At 25.1% G+C, this 15,491-nt stretch overlaps 5 protein-coding genes across 5 annotated transcripts; 2 read left to right on the top strand and 3 right to left on the bottom strand.

Moving 5' to 3' along the window:
* Nucleotides 1-560: 560 nt before the first annotated feature.
* Nucleotides 561-3,156, top strand: MKS88_002727 (uncharacterized protein; the record flags this gene model as incomplete). The annotated part of the gene is made up of 9 exons (XM_067215762.1): nucleotides 561-665; nucleotides 744-826; nucleotides 1,252-1,318; nucleotides 1,459-1,609; nucleotides 1,732-1,931; nucleotides 2,162-2,382; nucleotides 2,547-2,631; nucleotides 2,714-2,753; nucleotides 3,101-3,156. 9 exons carry the CDS (start codon nucleotides 561-563, stop codon nucleotides 3,154-3,156), a joined length of 1,008 nt encoding a protein of 335 aa, XP_067073308.1.
* Nucleotides 3,157-4,681: 1,525 nt separating this feature from the next.
* Nucleotides 4,682-9,015, bottom strand: MKS88_002726 (uncharacterized protein; the record flags this gene model as incomplete). The annotated part of the gene is made up of 4 exons (XM_067215760.1): nucleotides 4,682-4,747; nucleotides 5,236-7,878; nucleotides 8,185-8,250; nucleotides 8,371-9,015. The coding sequence occupies 4 exons, from the start codon at nucleotides 9,013-9,015 to the stop codon at nucleotides 4,682-4,684; spliced, it is 3,420 nt and encodes a 1,139-aa protein (XP_067073307.1).
* A 647-nt stretch (nucleotides 9,016-9,662) lies between these two features.
* MKS88_002725 (uncharacterized protein) lies at nucleotides 9,663-10,355 on the bottom strand (the record flags this gene model as incomplete). The annotated part of the gene is made up of 2 exons (XM_067215759.1): nucleotides 9,663-9,900; nucleotides 10,276-10,355. The coding sequence occupies 2 exons, from the start codon at nucleotides 10,353-10,355 to the stop codon at nucleotides 9,663-9,665; spliced, it is 318 nt and encodes a 105-aa protein (XP_067073306.1).
* A 116-nt stretch (nucleotides 10,356-10,471) lies between these two features.
* On the top strand, nucleotides 10,472-12,382 carry MKS88_002724 (ATPase; the record flags this gene model as incomplete). The annotated part of the gene is made up of 1 exon (XM_067215758.1): nucleotides 10,472-12,382. The coding sequence occupies one exon, from the start codon at nucleotides 10,472-10,474 to the stop codon at nucleotides 12,380-12,382; it is 1,911 nt and encodes a 636-aa protein (XP_067073305.1).
* A 637-nt stretch (nucleotides 12,383-13,019) lies between these two features.
* MKS88_002723 (RNA transcription) lies at nucleotides 13,020-13,904 on the bottom strand (the record flags this gene model as incomplete). The annotated part of the gene is made up of 1 exon (XM_067215757.1): nucleotides 13,020-13,904. One exon carries the CDS (start codon nucleotides 13,902-13,904, stop codon nucleotides 13,020-13,022), a length of 885 nt encoding a protein of 294 aa, XP_067073304.1.
* Between the last annotated feature and the right edge of the window lie 1,587 nt (nucleotides 13,905-15,491).

Raw genomic sequence — 15,491 nt, 5'->3', positions numbered from 1 at the left:
TTAATTTAAGTTTTGGACAAAATAAAATTATAAAAATTAATTATATCGCAACGACATAATAAATATATAGTGAACTGTAATTTTCGTTTGTCGAATTATAATAAATATAATGACAGAAGGAAATTTTGTTTTTTTGAAATATAAGAGTACACAAAGAAGAATTCATTCTGTCGAGAACTTCAATAGTATATGTATAGTTCATTTTGCGGAGAAAAAAAAAAAAAAAAAAAAAAAAATTTATAAACAAAATTTCTTCATTTTTGCAGTTAATAGTTTATACAAAATGAGATTTATTAAAGGGAAAATATATGCATTTGCATAAAAGCAAACATATTCAGCTAAGTATACATACATACAAATAGAAATATTTATACCCAAATTCATATGCATATATAGACAAATTTATTAACATATGTACACATTTTTACACATATATATTCATTTTTATGATGTCGATTTTTCCTTTTTAATTTTTTTTTTCTTTTTATGCGCTCTTCATCTTACTTTGTCATACAAATTTTAAAAATTAATAAACAAATAAAAAAAAAACTATCGCTAAAATGAAAAGTTTTAAAGAGCAAAATGAGGATAATGTTGAAACTTTTACATCAATAAATAATAACCTTGATATCCCCTTATTAATAAAAAAGCAATTAACTTTAAGGGTAAACTAATTTGTAAAAAAAAAAAAATAAATAAAACAATGTGATAACTATTACAAGTCTTCACATTCACTATCTTAGGATTTAAGATGCAGAAATAAGGACTTAAGTGGAAAACACGCGGATATTAAAAAAACCCTTCAAGAAAAGGAAAATTACTTTAGGTTCTCATATACATAAGCGTATATATATAGTACTTATTAATGAGAAAAATGAAATAGGTGTTATTATATATGTGCTATTCGAAACGAGTTTTCTGTTGTCTTTATCAAAAATTATGGCAGGAAGTGTATATGGAGGTGTCCACTTGAGTACAACGATATGTGGGCATGTATATATGTATACATATATATATATATATATATATATATATATATATATATATATATATATTCTATAGCAACTAAACTTAACTCAAAGTGGTTGCAAAACATCCCATTTTATTTTACGCCTTAAAATACTATATGTTATATCATGCTATTCTGGGAAAAGCAAAGAATGAAATGATCTTAATTTCTCTCGCAACAAAAATCGGTTGTATATATTTGCATAACTGCATAAGTTTAAATTTATATATTGTTTTTAAAAGTTTTAAGGAAAAGATATATAATGAAAATAAAGAAAAACTGTTAAAAGAATATCACCAAGCTATGAAAGTAGGAAAAAAGGCTCGAAAAAAAAAATAAAAAAAGCTGTGCGTATAACTAAAATATATTAAAATGTAATTTAAAATAAAAAAGAATTAAACAAAATGAAACAGAGTTACTCGAATAAAACAACCAAATTTTCCACTCAGGATAATTACGATAGACAAGTAATTTTAAAAGAAAAAATAAAAAATAAGGAAAAAAAAATAAAGTTATACGATTCAGAAATTAAAAAGTTTAAACTCACCATTGCGGATATGCATGAACGCATAAAAAAAGCGACTTACGACACCCTAGAAAGTAATAAAATAAATTATATTAAAAAAAAAAAGAAAGAAAAAAAATTTTTACAATAATTTTAAAATATTATAACCGTACAATACACACGTATGTATATATGTACATAACAATAACCAATATAGGAGAAAAATGCCTCAGTTTTTTAAGCAAGTTTAAAGATAACTCAGCCGAGTTCGTTCAGTTAGATATGTTTGACAGATTAGAAACAATATTTAGTTCGAGGGAATTCTTAAAAAAGAAAAAGGAAAAGTTGAAGGCAAAGATAAATATTATAAAGGATAAAATAAAAAATATGGAAGAAAAGAATAATGTAACCTTAATGGTATGTCGTTACTTCCACTAATATCTTTACTCCATTTTACATCATAATTTGTACTGTCATTATTCATGTGCTATTTTGAAAATAACATATAATTTGCTTCAATCATTATAATTTTATTAACCATAATCTCTTAATCTATTTTAAATATATATCGTCCTTAGTCGTGTATAAGTGTATATACAAATATATTCAACACATATTTATGTATATATATATGAGTATATATGCAGAATAAGGAAAATGAATATAAAAATTTAGAACAAACGTCTGAAAATGTTCTGAAAAAGGAAAAAGAAATAGAAGATTTGTTAAAAGAAAACATAAATGAACACAATAAGAAAGCATTACTTCTATATAAAATAATTTCATGCATTGATAACTTCCTATGTCGTTTTTCTTCATTCCTTCCGGAGTTGCGTCATTATAACGTTAAAAAGGATGAAGAGAAAACGTATCTAAAAAAAAAAAAAAAAAGACATTTAAATTTATTTTGCTAGTCTTAGTACATACGCATGCAAATAAACGTATACACATTATACGTACTGAATTATGTTAGCCCATTTGTCTATTCTTTCGTTCATTCATTCTTTTTTTTTTTTTTTCTTTTTACGGAAGAAATTTAGAAAAAAAGAACAAATCTCAAGATATAATGGAAGATACACAATTCATCGACACAGCCGATTTTAACAACTTAGAGGAAGTAAAGGCGCAAAAAAAAAAATATATATATGTATGTATATATATATATTATTTTTTTTTTTAATATACCTTGAAATATTTAGGGCGAAAAAAAAAAAGTCTTCGCGAATGTTAAATGGCCATGTATAATTAAACGAAGTTTAAATTTAGCCATTCATCAATTTTCCATCTCAGGAAATACTAAAAAAATTAGACATAATCTACAAATATATAAAAGACACTATATATATAATTAATAAAGCAAAGAAGGAAATATCACTAAAAGATGACAATTACATGGAAACGATGAAAAATAATTTAGGCAAAAAAGAAAAAAAAATACTCATAACTCTGATCTAATGCATATACCTATACATATATATATACACAATTTGTACGCAATGTACACTCAAAGTATATACATTGAATATGCACATTTACAAACATGGGTAACGTTTTCTTAATTTTGAAACTTTTTTTATTTTTTTCAGATGAAAATATCGAGTTTTTTACATATAATGGCAATATTAAAGGAAAGAACAATTAATATGTTTAAAAATGAACCTTTGTAAAACAAGAAAAACATGCAGCAGGTTACAGTTGTACTTGATGTATGACTCTATGTTTTATATCATGTGTGAGAATACAGCACATGGTTGGAGGAGGAATTAAATTATATACCGTTTTAGAGTTATAGATAAAATGTATTTTGCCAAATGCCATTTTGTGAAACGACAAATATAAATAAATAAATAAATAACAATAAAAAGAATTAAATGGAATATATAAGATTAAGTAAGAAAAATCATATAATTTAGTGAAATGCATTTTATTTTATTAAACTTTTTACATTTAATCCTGTCAACTTGATCTACTTGCGCATATAATGATATTGTACAAATATTTACATGTACATTCGCATTTTCAGCATATATTAACCTTGTATATAACAACTTATATCTGATATATGATTATAAAAAAATATTTATTATAAAAGAAAAAGGAAGTAAAATATTTTGTTATATTTATAACATACTGGAAAGTGCACATTTAAATGACCTATTCAGGAAATGTATATATATATTTTTTTTTTTTTTTTTCTTAAGGTTAATATATATTTTTTAATATATTACGTCCTCCTTTGTTATAATTTCCTTCTATAAGTATATATTTTTGTATCGCTGTAAATGTGTATTGTTTTACATTTTATATCAATGCTTGCATAAATTTTTGCTATGGAGCCTTTGTATTTCGCCACTCCAGTTTGAACAAGGAACATTTAGCAAAATGAGGTATATAATTAATATCTCTTTTTTTTTGGAAGTTCTAACTTTTCTAATATAACTAGCTTGCAAGTTTTATTTTTATTATTATTTCTAAAATTAAGACCTAAGATCTCAGTTTTTTTCTATTAAACCATATTTTTGTCTCTTTTTTTATGTGCTGTGCAAAAGATATAAATAGAATAACCAAAAGTATTACCATACCAGTAAGGGTAAAAAAAAATGAAAAGAAAGTACATTATTTAAACAAATAGATAAGAAGTACAATATTCAAATGGAGATATATACACATATGTGTGTTTATATGTTCAGATATGGAAAGGAAAAAATTATTACGCGCATTGATGTATCCGTTATTCCACAAAAAAGAGACAGTATGTTAACAGGAGTATATATAAACTCATGCTCATTAAATAGTAGAAAAGACATTTATATTTCTTGATGTGGAATCGATGCTATTAAAAAATGTAAAATGATAAAATAAAAACATCAAACATGTGGGTACCATTAAATACATATGTATGAGTTTCACCTCTAAATAATTAAATGCTATTTGTTTTATTCTATTTTGCATTTGTGGCTGATCATGTAGGTTAGGAAATGTATAAACATAAAAATGGGACAGGCAATATCTTATGTATATATATATATATATATATATATATATATATATATATACGTATGTATGTGTAGCTTCTAACAGTTTTTACTTCATTTGTTCTTTTAACTGTAATTTTTTAAAGCAACGAAAGCATTTTTTACTCATATAAAAAAATCTTAATTGACCCTTCATCTCATCAGTTCTTCTTTATATGATTTTGCATGTATTGTGTTCTCAGAAGAGTCCTTTGCGTGCTGCAAGCAAAAAAAAAAAAAAAAAAGAATAAAGAAAATAAAATTAAATTAAATAAAACAAAATAAAGCAAAAAGAAAGAGAAAAACAAATAGCTAAAGCAAAAACACAAAGGAAAGGAAGAAAATATGGTAACCACGAAATTGAATGTAAATCCACAAATTAAAGGAATGAAAACAAGATTTATATAAACAAATAAACTGTGAGAAATATATTAACATGGCAGCGAAATAAGAAAAGAAGTTTTGCAAGTGATGGTAATGTTGTTTAATCGGAGGTGGAAAGGGGGGTGAAAAATTGAGGGGAATATATAATATGAATAAAAAAGATACGTATATATATATATATATGTATATGTATGTGTTAATTACAAAAACGAGGTTAGCAAACTGTACGTTTTTACTTAAATACAAAAAAAGAAAAACGCTCAACACAATCACATGTACACAAAAGTGTATACAGCGAAGTAACCAAAACAGCTGCTCAGTACCTTTAAAAAAATTGCGTTATTAAAATTTTTAGCTATTGATAAAATTTGATAAATAGTTTTGCTAAAATTGGAACAGTCATCATCCATATGTAGTAACAAAATAGGAAAAATATGTTCACAGGAATCATCTGGTAATATTAGGGATTTATTTTGAAAAAGCCCATACATAGCAACTGCTGAGCACTTACGGATAGGTTTATTTGTGTCGTCTAAAAGCTTAATTAAGGTGTTCAATATAACAAGTAAAATATTATTATTATTTATATTTTTTGCAATTTGTCCATATATTTGTATACCTATTTCTCTATTATCATTATTCCATGTATCATCAATTGTTGACTTAACGACGCATACTAAACTTTCAATTAATGCATTATTTTGCTGAAATATATTTTCGTGAACTAATTTTTTTACAAACATGGTTTTTATACAAAATAAAGCTCCTTTCCTCGTTTGAGCTTCGTTTAATCCACTTCTCCATGTACATAATGGTAAGAGAACATTTTTCAATATATCATGTGAATTTTTAAAAAAAAAAGTAGGAAATAAATTTTTAGAACAAAATAAATTTAGAAATAATAGAAATTCAGATTTGATTAATGGTTTTAATTCATGATTTACTGTTGCAATGAAGTTCATTAAATAAGTTGACTGCTCCATAATAACTTCTTCACTTATATTACATAGTAGTATGTGTAAAATGTTTATATTATATTTAAAATTATGGAAATCATTAAAATCTATTATATTGCTTTGAGCATTTTGTATAAAATATGTGTACTCGTAATTATAAAAATTAAATCTTTTTTTTTCACTGTAGTATTCTATTTTTTCAATTAATTTGTTTATGTCTTTGTTTGAACAAAAACGATTGTCTGACTGGAGAATAATTAAAAAATGAAATAAGATATTACTATAATTTTTGCATTCCTTCCCCATTAGGTATAATAAATGTTTTATTATTATTAAAATATATGGAAAGGAATCTATATTTCCATAATTCATATTTTCATTTATTATAAATAAAACAAAATTTATGTGTTCCTCAACTAGTTTATTTCTCCTTGATAAGTCCTTTTTCCTTATATAGTAACCAGCTAAAAATTGAGATAACATCATAAGAATAATTTTCTTATTTTCATAGAGTATTGAAAGATCACAATATTCATTGTTAATGCAAGATTCAACTTGATCTAATTCGTTTAATGTGGTATTCCCACTTTTATAAAAAGCACGTTTGAACTTCTGACTATATTCTGCTTTATTGTTTATGTCGTCCATTTTTTCCTTTTTTTCCTCCTCATTTTTATCCTTACATGTGTATTCATCTCCCCGTTTGATAGAAAACACATCTTGCATTTCTTTGTCAGATAAGAAGGGTGGGTGAAAAGGGTTACTACTACTGTTTTCACTTTCTATAAGTAAATCATTATTTTTTTCAAAAAGACCTCTATGGTACACTTTTTGTAGATATTTATGATAGTTTGAATTCAGAAAAATATATTCTTTCTTGGACATATTACTTCCTACTTTAGAACTACCATCTTTACATTTAATTTTTCCGTTGGTACTACCCGATTTCATATTATTCGATGAAATGTCATTAAATTCGTAAAAACTTGTTAATACATTTTGAATATTACTATCACCTAGGAGTATTTGTGCTATTTCTAAAAGAAATGTTTGTATAGGCATTAAATACCCACAAGTTATTATTAAGTAAATAAATTTACTTAAATATACTAATGATTCATATTCATAACAATACTTATCCAGTGTGTTTTGGAAAATTTCTTCTCCTCGCATGGACAAATCATCTATTAGCACAGGTGTTGTTGGATAGTCTATATATTTAAATAAGGATATCGATTTGTAAACAAAGCTTATAATATGTTTAATAAAATAAAAAACATCATATGAAGTGTACAATAAAAACATAGTTATAATACTTGCATATTCTTCTTTTCCTTCACTCCAAGAACATTTTTCATTGTTCATAATTTCACAAAATAGTTCTTTCTTTATGCTTCCAAAAAGGGGGTGAATATCGGAGCATAGTGTGTTATGAAAACTGGGAGGTACATAAAATAGTTTGTTCATATTAGCAAAAAATTGCTTATGTGTTTTAATTTCACCCTTTTCGAAACATGCGTCTTTTTTTTTCAAATCATCTTTTTGATTGGACAGCTCGTTTCTAATACTAATATGCGTTTTTTCCTCGTCATCGTTGATTATTCTTGAACTTACTTTTTTTTTCCCCCCCCCATGTTTGCCCATTTCCAGGTCTTCACTATATATTAATTTTCCAAAATATTCATTTTCACTAATACATACCTCTCTCTGATCATCTTTCAATTCCTTTGACAAATGTGTTATTTTTTGCAAAACTTGGTAGCATCGTTCATTCAAATATGAAGACACATTTGAATTAATACACAAAAGGATAATAAATACTAATTTTGCCTTTTCACAATCATTTAAATCTTTTATGTTTAAACTCCACACTTCAACGCAATTTGCAATTTCTAACACAACATTGCTTGATTTGTTCGTACATAATTTCTTTAAACATTCTGACGAATCATTGAGGAAGTCTCTATTGCTTTCAAAGCGCATCAATTTTTTTAAACACTTTAAAATTAGCTAGAGAAAAAAAAAAAAAATAAAATAATAATAATAATAATAATAATAAGCTAGCCATGAACACATTACATAAAATAAACAATCTTGTGTATATTTAAAAAAAAAAAAAAAATTGATATCCAGTAAATATGTACCAAAGAGGAAAGGTAAACAGTTGTTTGAAGAAAATATTTGCATAATACAAAATGCACATATGCTTACACATACGTACACACGTGTATATATATATATATATATATATATGTATATGCATATACTCATATAGGCACTGCTGCATATAATGACAAGGCAACTCCACGTCCTTACCTCTCTCACATCATTCTGCCTGAAGATTATGTTAGCTAACATATTTTTTAGCAGACTTCTATATATCTGAAGAGAAAAGGAAGCAAGAATAATTTATTTTAGTATATATGTGCATGTATGTATGTATGTATATATGCATATACACAAATTAAGAAAAAAATTGTAAGGGCAAATGCCTATAATTACGTGATTAAACTCTTTTCGTTCTTCCTCAAAATTCAGTTCACATAACAGCTCGCACGTAAGCTTTTTAATTAGTGGAAAAGGATCTTTAATTAAAATTGATAATGCCATTAAAATATTCTCAAGGTAAACATATATATTCAATATGTTTGGAAGCGTTGTTTCATCTATATTATTATGTCTTACTACAATTTTATATAAAAATTGTAGTATTTTTAGTCTTATTTCCTCTTTATCTTCAACAATTTTTTTATTTTCATCTTCTTTTAACCTATTTGTGCATATAAGAAGAAAACTGTCATCATTTTTTTCGGTTTTGAATAAAATGACATCTAGTAACTTATCGTTGAGATTTTTTTCAATTAAAAAATAAATATTAAGAGCAACATTCCTGTATTCGTCAAATTCTTCACTAATCCATTTGTTTAAAGGGTGTAACAAATAGTGGCAAAAAAAAATACAAAACTTTTCTTTTTCTCCCTCATTGCAAACATTGAAAAATTCTAATAATTTCTCATATATTACACTCAAAGAACATAATTTTACATCCTTATCAGATATTTCATTATTATCTAAAATGTGTAAATGATGTTCAAAGCTTTCAACGAGCAAAATGTTGTACTGTTCTTCGTGTACAGTATTACTCATTGCAAATTATCAAAAAAAAAAAAATAAAAAATAAAATAAAGTAAAATAAAGTTGAATAAAACAAAATTAAACTGAATAAAACAGAATAAAAAAGATTAATATAAAAATGCAAATAGAAGTGGTCAAGCAGAAATTGATAAATATGCACAACGGCAGTTATACTGAAGATATATATATATATAAGAGAACAATGATAAGAACTGGTCTTAGGAAAAATAGAAGGGTATAGAAGGGTAAAAGTCATAAAAAAATTTCAGGGGGGAATGTAATAAAAAAAATGAACACAAAATAATGGAGATAAAGACAATAGAGATATAATAATACAAAAAAAAAAAAAAAAAAATTAGCAGTACTTTGTTTTGTTTTATTTTGTTCTATTTTGCTTCATTTTCTTTCCTTTTGTTTATTTTTGTTTCATTTTATCTTATTTTGTTTTGTTTTGTTTCATTTTATCATATTTTGTTTTATTTTGTTTCATTTTATCATATTTTATTTTTTTCTCTATTTATTCGTTTGCTTAACAATGCAGATGAGAAATAGAAAAGGTAAACATATACACACATGCATACTTACACATACTAATTATATTTCGCAATGTCTCATAATTTATGGAAATGACTAAAAAAAAAAATAATTACTTATCAGTTTTATTGTGACACGGTATACAGTTTCACACTGCATCTTTTTACGTTTACGTTTATGTTTACGTTTACGTTTATGTTTACGTTTATGTTTACGTTTACGTTTATGTTTACGTTTGCGTTTGTGTTTACGTTTGCGTTTATGTTTACGTTCATGTTTATGTTTATGTTTACCTTTACGTTCATGTTTATGTTTATGTTTACCTTTACGTTTACGTTTAATTTATGTTTCCTTTCAGCTCCACTTACACCTTTTCTATTTCATTATCTTTATTATTACCTTATTATTTTTTTTTCTTTCTTTCTTTCAATTTCCATTTATCTTTCAAGAAGAAATATTATACATTATCCAGATGTGCATTATTTCCAATAATGTAATAAGGTGTGAAATTATTAAGTGCATTGTTATATTTTTGTATTTTAAAAAATCCTTTTTTTCTTTTTTTTTGAGAAAATCAAAATTTTATTAGTAAAAAATGAGAAAAAAAAGCCTATGCAAAATAGTACACATGGTTTATAATGTAGGAAAAAAGAATGAAGTGCTAATATAGTAAATTTTGTTTTAATGTGTAAAAGTTATTTTTATGTTTCTAATTTTTTTTTGCTTCTCCAAATTTACTTCTCCAGATTCGCTTCCCCATATTTGCTTCCCCATATTTGCTTCCCCATATTTGCTTCCCCATATTCGTTTCTCTTCATTTTTGCAGCTCCCTTTCTGATGAATGAATTAAAATTGTTTGTTTCTTTTTCTACATTTATAATAATGTTGCGTGAACACTTAATGCTATATTTTTCTTTAATCAATTTTTAAAGAAATGAAGAGAAAATCTGTATTTATAAAAAAAAATGTAATAAAGTCTCAAAATACTTTGGATAAATTTGGTATTTTTAAAAAGGTGAATGCAGTAAAAAATGAAAATGACGAAAGTGTAGGGAAAGTAAAGAAGAAAAATGTAGAAGAGGCAAAAATGAATAACATCGCAACAGTTAGGATAAAAAAAGAAATATCAGAAGAAGACGATAATGAAAATATAAATAATAATGTTATTAAGAATGAGAATAATGATATCGAAAGTCAATCAATTAGAGTTAAGGTAAAATATGAAGATAAGGTTACAAAAGAAAAAGTTGATGATCGAGATATTATAGTTAATGAAAATAAAGATACTAAACGTGAAAAGGGAAAAGTAGATGATTGGGATGTAAACAAAGATAAGGAAAAAAATACTGTTAAGAAAAATGAAAACCATATAAATGAAAATATTATGCCATTACATAAAATATATGAACCAATATATAAAGAAGATTATATAAATGAAATAAGAAGTAAAAGAAATCCATTATTAACAAAAGTGTTAGAGGAAGACTTAAATTTTAATTTGATTTTATGTGGACCTGCTGGTTCTGGAAAATCATCCTTAGTAAATGTTATCAAAAATAAAACTAGTAATTTATTTATATCGCTATTTCATTTAAATAATTTAAATAATGAATTAAGAAAAATATATGATCAGTCTATAATAAATTATAAGTTATCAAAAAGGAAAACTATTTTATGTATAAAAGATATTAATAGATTAAATAAAAATCAACAAGAAAATGTATTATTAATTTTAAAAAAAGGGTATTTTTACCTACTGGCAACTTGTTTATTCAATCCAATGAATATTTTAAATGCATCTATAAGTTCGCGATGTTTATATTTATACCTGAACCCGTATGATAAAATAGAATTAGCCTTAATTATAAAAAGAGTCATAAATAAATTAAACGTAGATATAGAAAACAGTGCTTTAAACATCATTATTAATCATTCCTGTGGGGACGCACGTGTAGCGATAAATATCATCGATTTTGCTATACAGAATATGAAGCGTGAAGAATTAAAGGAGAAAGAAAAAGAAAAGGAAATGGAAAGAGGAAAAGAAATAGAAAAAGGAAAGGAAGTAGAAAAAGAAGTAGGAAAAGATGTAGGAAAAGAAGTAGGAAAAGATGTAGGAAAAGAAGTAGGAAAAATGGAAAAAGACATTGGAAAATATATGGAAAAAATACTCAATTCACAAGAACCTGAGGAAGAAATAAAAAAAAATGATATAATAAAAAAACAGATAAAATTAAGGGATTACAATGAAACATTACATAATTCTACAGACTCTCAAAGTAGCAAGAAAGTCATACAATTAAAAAATATAAAAAATTTTTTACAGAATTTTCCATCAAATGATAACAAGTTAGATCATTACAATTTTATTTCAGGTTTACATAAAAGTATAAGAGCAGGAAATATAAAAGCTGCTATTTTATATTTAACCAAATCGCTAAAAAATGGGGAAGATCCTTTATATATATGTAGAAGATTAATTAGAATAGCTTCAGAAGATATTGGTTTGGCTAACCATGATGTTTTATCTATATGTATTAATACTCATTATGCATGTAAGGCTATAGGGATGCCTGAATGTCAGACAGCATTAATATATGCTGTTATTGTTTTGTGTAAATCTTCAAAGAGTAATTATATTTACGTTGTTGAAAATAACGCCAAACAAATATGTAATGAATATAGTTTCGATGTCCCATTTCATTTAAGAAACACATCAAACAAATATATCTACACAAATCAGCCTGAAATTTTAACCTTCGAGGAGCACTTAAATAAATACAAGGACGTTCAAAAGTATTTGCCTGACTATATAGAAAACCTGGAACTTTTGCCTGAACTGTGAATGAAAAGGGGGAGTGCAAACCTTGAAGAAAGAAAAAGGAAAAACGGAAAAAGTAATGTGCAATGTAATCGAACTTATAACTGTAATTAACTAAACTCCCTTTTCCATACATAGCGCAAATGTACATAGTACTATGCATTGTCTAGTAGGCCTATATGCAATTTTTATGTAAACATATATGTTAGTTTGATTTTCCATTTTTATTTTTAATTTTTATATACAGTATATTTTCTCGAATTATTTTATTATTTTTTTTTTTTTCATTTATTTTCTGACCAATTAAGAATTTTTCTTCTTTTTTATAAATTTGATTATGAAATGCATTTTTTTTTGATTTGATTTCAAATGAAACTGTTGTTATGATGCGTTACACATGGATAAATATAATGCTTTTAAAAAAAAAGGCTCCTTTTTCCATTAGTAGAAGCCAGTTTTCAAAAATGTAGGATGAAATAGAAACGCGTAAAGATATGCATATATTTATATATATTCGTATGTATATGTGTACATGTATGTATTTGCGCACATGTGGGTGTAAGTATGTGCTTATGTGAGCTCGCAAATACATGTACACCCACATACGCGCAAGAAAGTATTTTTTTTCTTTTTTTTAACTCGTGTTCCCTTTTGAAAAACTTCATCTTCCAACTTTGCCCTGTTTTATATCGATGACTGGGTTATAGGTTAATATTTGTATTTCATTAAGAATATTTTTTATATGTGTTTTCCTCTCCTTTAATACTTCATTAAAAATATATTTTATGATGTAAACAAAATCTTTTAAATTATTATTCGAAACGGTAATGTTAAAATTAAATAAATTTTCGTAATCTGCATTATATATTTTTTTTTTATCTTTCAACTTTTCCTTTATTAAGTGCAACGCAGATATGATATCATGTAAACGGTTATAGTTATTACTATTATTACTGTTATTATTACATTCTAGTAGTGGTATATTATTCGCTTTAAATATATCATTAATTTTTTCAGTTAATACATTCAATGTAATAATTCGTGTCATTTGTTCTTCCTTATCACGACAATTAAGATAATTCAATTCGAAAAAATTTACTAAAGTGATATCCTTTGTTTCATCTTTATGTTTTGAGTTGATCTCATTATTTTTTTCAGACACATTTAAGGCATTGTGTGTTTCACGATTTTCTACATTTGCATTATCATTATCATCATCTTCATGATTATCAAAATGAATTAAATCCTTATAATCATCAATTAAAGCTAATGTTGTCAAGTTGTTCAAAATGTACGTCCTAACTTCTGCATCATTAATATTCGATTTATTAATATTAGTTGTGTTAATATTTAACTTTTTTAAATATTTTAATATATGTTCAACATAATTTTTTTCCTTCATATAATTAATTTTTTCTCTCTCCTTTGGTTTATACAGACGAATTTTTTCCTCTTCAAGTTTTAATACCATATGATAAAAATCGTCTTTTCCAATATCGATATTTTCATAATTCATTAGCTTCAGTTTTCTTCCCAGAGAATTCATATTATAATAAAAGGAAAATGTGAACAGGAGTAATATAAATATATTCAAATAAAAAAAATAATAAAATAAAAAAGTGTGAAAAATGGTAAAAAGGTGTGAAATAAAGGTGAAATAATGGCAAAATAAAGGTGAAATAATGGCAAAATAAAGGTGAAATAATGGCAAAATAAAGGTGAAATAATGGCAAAATAAAGGTGAAATAAAAGTGAAAAGAAATAAAATCAAGTTAGAATAAAAAATTGTGATAAAAGTAGTGCAGAGATGATATCAACCGAATGACATTTATGTAAACATGTATACGCTGTGACTGAAGTACCAAGAGTAATACTGCATAATGTATACATATATACATATAAATATGTACTTCGAAAGATACGGTTAAAAATTTGTAAGGAAATTACAGCTCTACAATTTGCTGTTATTTTCTAATATTCAGGTAATCCTGAATATTAAAGGTGATTAAATAATCACGAAAAAAAGGAGTAACAGTAACACATTAATATCTTCTAAATTTTAAATATGTTATATTTATGTTTACACTGAATAATTAAAATTTCACGTTTATATCATGAAGGTGTTTACAATCAATAAAAAAAAAAAAAAAAAAAAAAAAAAAAAATGGGCGCCTGAAAGGACATGAAAGAGAAAAATTTTTTTTTTTTTACATGAACTTGAATTATTCTTTTTTCCTCTACCAAATTTAAACTTTAAAATTTTGCCACAGCTTTATTAAAAGAAATAAAGTAATGTGAAATATTATATAATAGTAGTTATGAATTTTAAGAGTGTATTACTAATATAATATAATTAATTATTTTATTTAAAAAAAAAGGTGTATATTAAAATGGTCACAATAAACAGCAAAACTCAAATTAAGTGTAAAACGAAACACAATAGTCGATGCTCTGTTAAAAGGGAGAAAATGACCCTTTAATTATGTAACATTTGTGCATATGTAATTTATGTACATATAATATGTGTATATGCTCTTCTAATTATCTTGTCGTTTGTACTGCGGGTATTGTTATTCGAAGTAAATAATTTTTTTAAAAGGGCCTTTTACATTTATAAAGTGACAATATTTAATACGAAAACCTTTTTAATTATTCTTATGTGCAAAAGAAAACGTTTCCGAATTTTAAATTCGTAACAACAATGCAGGTTTTGCATAGAAAATGGGATAAGATATTTAGGCATTTGTACATGTATCCACAAGCGTGTACATGAGGACACAAACTTTTTATATAGCTGTATTTTTTTTTTTTTTTTAAATAAAACGCTGTTTAATCTTATGAAAAAAATGAAAGAAAAATTTTAAGGTAAATGGAAGAATTAAAGATGAAACAAATATATATGACATATATAAAAAAAAGCTTAAAAGGGGTGCCTTCAAGTATTCAAAAAAAAAAAAAAGATAGACACATGTATATATATACGTGTTACATTCCCATGTATTACAAGAGATGGTAACAAATGGTGCATGCATCATCTTTACAAAAATTACTATTAATACGCACAAATGACCTTTTTATAAACAGTAAAAAAAATAAGGAAGAAAAAAGGAAAGAATAAAACAATATAAAAAGG

This window comes from Plasmodium brasilianum, chromosome 9, assembly GCF_023973825.1.
Source record: "Plasmodium brasilianum strain Bolivian I chromosome 9, whole genome shotgun sequence".
In the NCBI taxonomy this organism is placed as follows: Eukaryota; Apicomplexa; class Aconoidasida; order Haemosporida; family Plasmodiidae; genus Plasmodium; species Plasmodium brasilianum.
This window is presented reverse-complemented; position numbering and strand designations above follow the sequence as displayed.